General features: G+C 39.6%; 1 protein-coding gene across 2 annotated transcripts in view; it reads left to right on the top strand.

Moving 5' to 3' along the window:
* The window catches only part of LOC118428126 (neuroligin-4, X-linked-like), a 57,368-nt gene extending 52,478 nt beyond the window's left edge, over positions 1–4,890 (top strand). Inside the window, exons 6-7 of one of the 2 annotated variants that reach the window (XM_035838109.1) lie at positions 1,197–1,748; positions 4,670–4,890. In XM_035838109.1, the coding sequence (XP_035694002.1) occupies positions 1,197–1,748; positions 4,670–4,835 (718 nt within the window). In that variant the 3' untranslated portion in view covers positions 4,836–4,890. Of the gene's footprint in view, positions 1–200; positions 864–1,196; positions 1,749–4,669 lie in introns of those variants that run through there. The other variant, XM_035838110.1, reaches the window with a different exon arrangement.
* The last annotated feature ends 4,552 nt before the right edge of the window (positions 4,891–9,442 follow it).

Below are 9,442 nucleotides of genomic sequence, written 5' to 3' on the forward strand. Positions count from 1 at the left end.
TTATTAGCCATCATTCTGACAAATGAGCAAGATGAACTGAAGAGCCATCGAAAATTTGGAGGTACGTTTGCTTACCTTTAATAACAGTCACTGATTGATGAAAAACTCTATTAACTGTAAACATACGTGACTAATGAATCTCTTCAACGAAAACAGCATGATTAATCAACTATTTGTTGATTCCTGTTGTACTGCTACAGGCCACCCATCCGCGGGCAGGACCTGATGCTGACACCAGAGGAACCTTCTGGAAACAGTCGGTCATCTTTGGACTACTATCATCCAAACAACCACATCGAACAAACTTCTCAACTCTGACAATACCTGTACACAGTCGAGTACAGCAGCCTCTGCAGCTGGGCGGATTCTTTCCTGCCGTTCACAGTAACTAAATCATAATCAATGAACAAGAACCGGCCCTACAGATCATTACCTTGCATTTTAGAGGTGCCTTTTTTATCAAAGGACATCGTTTTGCACGAACAGGCCCTTGTGTACAAAAAAGTCCAGTGTGTCTACACCACATGAGATGTAAAAAGATATGTAGTGTAAGCTACATATACTATATGTTACCAATGGTCAACGTTTGACACGAGGATTTTTCACCCAGTCTTGGTTGGATAACGATACTTGTGAGGAAGATGAAAATAGTGAATACTTTCGTCTTCCTTAAAAACAGACTTGACAAGTAAAGCTTCAAAAAAGTGTCCATATAATGACATTATATGTGTACATGAATACCTATCTATCTATATACGCCTATCAACACACACATATATATATAATACATATATCGGCATGTGATTACTCACGCTTTGAACTGTATCTAGAAGTATCTGAAATATACGTAGGTAACAACTTTGGTATTTTGTACTATGATTATTTTCATGACTATCCTATAGTAGTTTATTGATAACCATTAGTAATGATTGCAAAAATCTGACTGATTTTTCTTGTGGCTCTTATCGTTTTATAGTTCATTTTCTTTTACTAACGTTTCATATTTCTTCATTTCTGTTTTAAGTTATATATCTCAGTTGATATATCAAAGACCAACGGGTGGTGTTTTCAACGTTACAAGGGTTGATACTTTACTATATATACACGGAAGAGGCACATCCTGCCCCTTCTGTGGTAGCTTCCATTCCGGTTTTGTTTTGAACGTCAAAAATTCGACACGAGCTGTTTTGTTACAGAAACCCAAATGAGCCAGAGGAACAAACACAGTACTTTATGCACCAGATGGAGAACAAGTTTAAAGAGAAAATATGGCCCACCTACAGTCCTGACTTCGGTTACTTATACGTCGGGAAAAATACAGCGAAGACGGATAGGAAGTACTACAGGGCAGCGAAGGTTGCCTTTTGGGTGGATTGGGTCCCGCATATAGCAGAGCCACGCAACGACACCGACATCCGAGTGAACCACGTGATTGCCTATCCACCAATGAAGTGCCCCGTCCTTCCAACTTCAGCAACAGAAGCGGCCTGGACGCCCAAATACCCCATGCCAGAGATAGTCAACGTCAGGCCACCACAGCGACAGGAGAGCAATTCTTCCAAGCTTAGTTTCACCATTTCCGTCGGAATAGTCCTTTTCGTCGTGAACCTCATTGTGTTTTCTATGTGGCTCAAATGGAAGAAAAAGATGAAGAAAGAAGAAAAGGCTAGTAAGGCACTGGCTTCATCAGCTGCGGCCAATGGGCAACCACGCTTACAAGAAATAGAAGAAGCTGTAATCGAGGAAAGGTAACTTGAAACATTGTGATATTTACGTGCTGTCTCTGTATTGGGTCATGGGAAAGTGCTCTTATCAGAATCACCGGGCCAAAGATATTGTTTTAGAATTAGCTAAAGATCTGTCATAATTTGGCTGATCTTTAAAGTGTTTATGTCACCAAATTCACTTAAGTACTATTCCTGATATTAAGCAGTTATCTAAAGTATTACGTAATGAACAGATCAGAGATCTAAATATATATATCATTTTATGAACATAAACAAGGTACAAGATAACACTTCTGTTGTTATCTAACATTGAATTTCAGATATCATAGGAGGGTCCATCAAAACGTAATGGCATTGATTTTCTAACTGACTTTTATTTTTATCAATTTAAATGAGATGAAATGTGGCACAAAGAAGGGATATATCTCCTTCAGATTTAAATATCTGAATTTGATGTTTAGTTTCTGTCAGCTGATTTCAAAATGACCACACCGCTGGAAGTCTGTCAGAAGATAAGTTCCTTTAGATGAGACCAACATACAAATACTAAGGCTGAAATCACACATGTTAAAAGATCAATGTTCCCATACATGTAGGTTGCATGTCAATTTTGATCCCGGCAGTTTCTTTTTTTCCAGTTGTTAAGATAAAGTGAGAGGTGAGGTATAGAGTCAAATACGCAACTCATACATTACTCCACCACAGCAACGAACAAAGTAAACATGGTTGGATTTCAAAAGTAAAAAAAAAAGCATGGGGCTTATAGAGATGTCCATGTTAATATATGCAGTTTCATTCTCATACAAAAGTTCAATCTATCATTCGCAGGCTTCATAGCCTGATGCATTGCGGCTCCAGACAAATATTTCAGTCTCTAGAAGATATATCATTTTACCTTTGTGCCGGATTTCATCTCATAGGATGAAAAATACGCCTGTTATCAAACCAATGGCATTACTTTTTGAAGGAATACTCGTACTTTCATTTTTTTCATTCCTACTGCCAAGTAATAGAGTGGTGTCATAGTAAACATGGCAGCCGGTTCGGACCCTTGTGTCCGGATTTTAACATCGTTACAGCTCGGCACGTTTGTACTTATCAACCTGAGGAAACTATGCAAGGCCAATGATTTCGTATTTGGTATTTTCGCTGTACGAAAGTATGTTAGGCCATGTTGATTTGATTATATGGATGACATCCTCCAGGAACTCCAAAACTGATGCGAGCGAGCGAATAAAAAAAAGTTTGGCAAAAAAAAAAGTTGCCTTCAGTATGAAATCAAAGTGGCCAGGAAGGTTTAACATAGGACTAAACACACATAGTATGGTATACCAACAGTTAGGTGTAGGGACCAGTACATCATACGGGTGCAAAACATTTTTTTCTCCTTGGACCAATCCGAAAAAAACAGACCTGAAAAAAAATCAGAGGAACAGGTTTCGCCAATTACAAAATGGACACACTATGTTGGCAGACATTTGGGGTCTTAACGGGGGCCAAGAAGACAACAAGAGCGAAGTCAAGTAGAGTTTATAGTCAATTGTACCAAGTTTCTACAGTTAAAGGTACAGAGACAGTTAGCCTTTATTACATGGAGATGGGATTTTATATCAAAATGCCAGTGGGAGTCCAATAATCCAACAAACAGATTCTTTTGTAGCAAAATTGACCAATTACCATTGTTTTGAGTATTGCCAGTTCTCAAGTTTCCAAAGACAATAAGTTCCAGGTTCAGGTCCGGACCTGGAAATGATCCTCTTGACCTGAATTTTCTGTACTGGTACCTTCCCCTATACAACTAGCCTCCATAGCAGGCTCTCTATGGACTTTTTTGGCACTTTTGCTGGCCATTTCTTTTTGTACTGGGTCCCCGGCCGGCGGGTCTCCTCCCTGCTTTGGCCCTCGGCCGGGGCCCGCCTGTCGCGGCTTCTTGCTGGCGCCCGCGGGCCCGCGTTTGGTCGGCACTTGCTCGCCACGCCCCCGCGCCGCGCCCGTTCCCCCCGCGTCTCCGTCCCCGCGATCACTCTTAGCCTGGCCTTCAACATCGCGACGCACTGCACTGAAAAAAGGCCAGGAAAAGTGCCAAAAAAAGTCCATAGAGAGCCTGCTATGGAGGCTACTATACAACCAACAATAGATGTTTTTCTTTCTGTTCTTTCACATCTTATTCTTTGACTTAAGATTTATTTTGGCATTCTATGGCATTAGTTATCTGTTTTCTGATACTTGTTTTTCAATCTACTCTATTTGTGCTCATTTTACAGCTGCTTTGCACAATTTTTTGTGTGGTCGAAAACTTTTTTTTTTGTGGAAAAGGCCGAAAATTGGTGCGAGCGCGGATGTCATCCATATAATCAAATCAACATGGCCTTAGTGATATACTAATTAACGTTTTAACGCCTTTTAGTTAGCTGGTTTCATGTCGTCCTGGGCAAGGTTTTTCTTGGGGAATTACCAATTGCTGGAAACGGAAAAATCGCTCAATAGATCTTCTTAAGCACCCGTTACTATCAAAATTAACACGGTAGACAGCTCTTGAGGTCGAGAATAAGTGGCCCCCCTTGCGACTTGTATTGGAACTGGAGGGGTCGGTATAGTTTGACTTTGAAAAGGAATAACTCATGAAGACGTTATTTGCCTAATTCATGACAAACACAATTGACACTAATTGTAAAGGATAGAATCATTTGGCGAAGGTATGGGGTCGTGGAACTCTTAGTTCATATTGTTAGAAGTAATTTGGAGAACTTTTCAGAATCATTTGGTCAGTTAGTCGAGCTTGCAGAAGCTCGAAGTTCCTGACTTAGCGAGAAGAGATGCTGCCACAATGAGCGTACGTAGTTCAGTGTCTAGAAGTGGTCAGTAGCCTTGCACTGAGCAGACTCGTTAAAAAATGCCATGAGATTGCCAGCTCATTCTATGGTTTCTTCTCCTTCTTGCAGAACGACGAATGAAGAGTCGACGGAGGCGCTTCTTGAGCCCGGCCCGCGCCGCCAGACCGACCAGGGGGAGCGGGAGCCGACTCCCAGCCCCGACAGCGGCATCAAGACGCCGCTAAACTCCTCTAACGACATCTCTGGGATCACAGAAGACGCCGTCCGTCTGTAGACGTCGGCACAACTACGCCTATAAAATTGTACAGCGTCTAGATATCCCTATAATAGACATACTATAGTAATAGAAATGACGCAATTTCCGAGTTTCAGAACTGTTAACGTTATATTTTGTTTGAACGTACGAGGCAAAAAGAGCAACCTGCTCTCAAGCACGAAGAATAAGCCAGTTCTTGATGCCTCCGCTAAAAGGATTCTGGTTACTGAGGAATTTGCTACTTTCTAACCTTTTCTGTTACCAGAGCCTCAAAAACAGTGTCCATTTTTTATCTCTACAAAGAGACAACAGAGATGATGCTACATTTAAGGTAGCTTCGTGTCTTTGATCGACTTTCGATTACGCCTGTGGTTCTGATTGTCTTTTTGTATCATGTTATCAAATGTCCATATTGGGCTGATAAACTAGAAAACAGAAAGTTCACATACACAACCAACTCTTCCTACCTTGTTCCACATCTCACCGCGAGCTGTAGTGTGAGGTGTATTTTTTATACTAGCTAAACTTCTAGAAAGTCAAGTCAAACTTCTAGAAAAAAATAGGTACAGCTGAAGGTACATATCATGATGTACCCATGCACTGACCTAACGGCTTTTAGTGGTTTTATACATCCATAATGATTGGCTGTCTAGAGGTGATCTTTCTGCTGCTAAAACAAACCATCGTGTCTAGGGGTGGGTACCGGTACAGCGGACAGGTACAAATTTAAAGCCGGTTTTCCTTATTTGACCGTTTTTTTTCCGGACCTGAAAAAAATAGGTAGACTGGATGTTGGACCTATTAGAAAATAAACAGATTACTTGATCAGGCATTCACACGTATTGGCGCTTGCAGGTCGAAGAAATAACAAGAGCGAAGCAGAGTAGAGTTTATAGTAACACCAGGTTTTACAGTCAATAGTACAGAGGCAGTTAGAGTTGTAGGATTTTAAAACCCAAGAGTGAGTATGATACTCCACCAAACAGATCTCTTTGTAGTGAAATAGACCATTGTTGGGAGTATCGTCCATTCACATGTTCTCACATACTGAATCAGGTTCAGGTCCAAACCTAGACCTGATCTTCTGTACCTGAACCGGACCTGGGCCTGAATGTTCTGTACCGGTACTCACCCCTAGTCGTGTCACAGCAGACTCAAAGGACATGTCATGAATTCTCCCGTCGGATGTAGACCGTACACAAAGGACATGTAGAATATGACAATATTGCATAAATGTCTGTGTCTTATGATTATTGCTACAGGACAAGTTCGCAGTACAGTAGTACATTGCCAGGAGGTCCATTCTTGAACTTGACCTTGATCTTACCAACACCTACACGTAAACAACAAACAGTCTCCAGAGATATGCTGTCTACATCCACAACCGCACAAGTCAAACAGAACCTTCTTGGCGAAGGTGTTGAGATTTTTTTTTGCAACTTCAAAAATGTATATCGCCAAGTTCCATTACGAGATCGCTATAAAACAAGACAGTAAAAAAGGCGCCATCCGGAAGGATATTTGAAAGGGTTCATCAGCTTGTAAAAAGCCTGCGTACATAAATGGACAAGTCATAATGTTGTAAGACTGCGATACGGCTGTTACTGTGTTATTAATGTACACATTCAGGCATTAAACGTAGGTGTTGTATCTTTGTAAGTATACTGAACAACAATGGAATTAAATAATGAAAATGAAACGGTGTGTATAATCCGTAAAATATCAATTTTGATCATCTGTGGTTTGTGAAATAAAATTGTAATCCGCCTTTGTCATTATTTCTTAAATGTTCTGAAGAATAGGTTGTTAGAGATGCCCTAAAACCTGCTCCAAATGGCATAAGCTACATGCCACCTTAGATAAAGCAACACACAAATAGTGTTAATATCTACTTTACAAAAACAGTGGATGACATTAACCGTGCACAAACAATGAGTGATATCTACCGTACAGAAGCAATGGATAACGTCTACCTTACACAAACGGTGGGTGACCTTTATCGTACACAAATGGTAGGCAACATCTACATTATACAAACAGTAGGTAACATCTACATTATACAAACAGTAGGTAACATCTACCTTACACAAACAGTAGGTAACATCTACCTTACACAAACAGTAGGCAACATCTACCTTACACAAACGGTAGGTAACATCTACCTTACACAAACAGTAGGTTATATCTACCTTACACAAACAGTAGGTAACATCTACCTTACACAAACAGTAGGTAACATCTACCTTACACAAACAGTAGGTAACATCTACCTTACACAAACGGTAGGTAACATCTACCTTACACAAACAGTAGGTAACATCTACCTTACACAAACGGTAGGTAACATCTACCTTACACAAACGGTAGGTAACATCTACCTTACACAAACAGTAGGTAACATCTACCTTACACAAACGGTAGGTAACATCTACCTTACACAAACGTCTACCTTACACAAACGGTGGGTGACCTTTATCGTACACAAATGGTAGGCAACATCTACATTATACAAACAGTAGGTAACATCTACATTATACAAACAGTAGGTAACATCTACCTTACACAAACAGTAGGTAACATCTACCTTACACAAACGGTAGGTAACATCTACCTTACACAAACAGTAGGTTATATCTACCTTACACAAACAGTAGGTAACATCTACCTTACACAAACAGTAGGTAACATCTACCTTACACAAACAGTAGGTAACATCTACCTTACACAAACGGTAGGTAACATCTACCTTACACAAACAGTAGGTAACATCTACCTTACACAAACAGTAGGTAACATCTACCTTACACAAACAGTAGGTAACATCTACCTTACACAAACGGTGGCTTACATTCATCTTACACAAAAGGTAGGTAACATCTTACACAACGGTGGGTGACAATTACCAAACAAAAACGGTGTGTGACATTCATCGTGCACAAGCGGTATGTAACATCTACCTTACACAAACGGTAGGTAGAGTCGATTCCATATTACCGAGAGGGTGTTTCTTGCCTTTTGTTCCAACATTTTGGAAATCATTGTAACAATCTAACTGTGATAAGTAACTGTTTAGAACTATTTATAACATCCATGTGACGTTCTAAATATTTCTATAGTATTCAAACATGTTAGAAACATTTCTAACATCAAATACATTATTTCTGTTAGTTTCTAAACTGTTCCAACATAGATGCATCATTTGTGATCACATGTTCGAACATGGAAACAATATGATGAAACTGGGTCAGTGGGCTGGGAAGAGGGCAATTCACACATCCCTGCCAAGTGCAGGAAATTATGTCTGTCTGCCACCTTCTCACAAAAGACTCACCAGTATATACTAAAGAAAGTCTAAAAATACAAGAGCCAAACAAAGGACCAAGCTTAGCAGCTTTGTTTATGGGGTCAATAAAAGTTTTTATGGAGGGAAAAAATGACACAAAATGTTGGAACATGTTGGAACAGTAACAAAAACACATAGATATTTGAAAATTGTTCTAAATAAAGAGAGAATTATATCATTACTTTCCCAAATGTTCCAACAATTATAAAAAGGTTCAAACATGTTTAAACTTTCATTTTGAAATGTTTGAACAATTTCGAACTTAAGGGACTGAAATGTTCTTTTACTCAAATAGTTCAAACGTATTACAAATATTATTTCAAAACCATCTCGGTGACTTGGAATTGACTCTAACATCTACAGTTTCGACAAGATTTGGCTCTCAAAGTTTTGGAACTGAGCGCGTTTAGACGATTTTCAGAATAATTATGCAAGTTGAATTTCAATTTGCATAAATAATATGTAATTATATGAAGCATCACTTAAGCTATCTACATACCAAACATCATGACAATCGGTCAACCCCTTCTTGAGTTACAGTATTCCCCTTTAAAGTCTAACACTTAACCTTGCCTGCAGTCCCAAAACAAGCCGCTAGGGGGCCCAAACCTATACTGCTTGTCCAGAACTCGAGATATCAAACCCGGAACAGTACCGTAACAGGCTGCTAGGGCGCCCAACATCTAATCGTTTTCAGGTCTCATGACTACCAACATACCGAATATCAATACAATCCATCTAGGCGTTCTCGAGTTATACTGTTCTTCTACATACATAAATACAAACATACAGATGCTACGCATAGCATAACTTTCTTGGCGAAGGTAACTACGAGGAGTGATCAATAAGTTCTTGGCCTCACCCAGAAATAATAATGATAACTAAATTAAATTTTTGTGATCATTACTTTGCAGGCGACACCGAGCAACCAGAGTTCCACGACCCCATATCTTCGCCAAATGATCCTAAACTTTACAACTGCTGTATTATTTGTGTTCGTCATTAATTATGCAAATAAAATTCTCATTTGCATAAATTATATGACTTGATCATCTCGTCCACCAAGCAACAGACGTACACAATCTCTGTTAAGAAAGAGGGCTTTTCTGATAATTTATGCAAATGAGGACCTCGTTTGCATAATCAATGTTCAACGATGTTCACCTGTAAATAACTTCCAAATGCTAAGAAGTTCCCGTCATTTACCACAATGACATTACGGCATTTCTCATTGATTATGCAAATTAGGTCTTTTTTGCATGATATATATCTATCAAGTGAA

Source organism: Branchiostoma floridae, chromosome 12 (assembly GCF_000003815.2).
Source record: "Branchiostoma floridae strain S238N-H82 chromosome 12, Bfl_VNyyK, whole genome shotgun sequence".
Lineage (NCBI taxonomy): Eukaryota > Metazoa > Chordata > Leptocardii > Amphioxiformes > Branchiostomatidae > Branchiostoma > Branchiostoma floridae.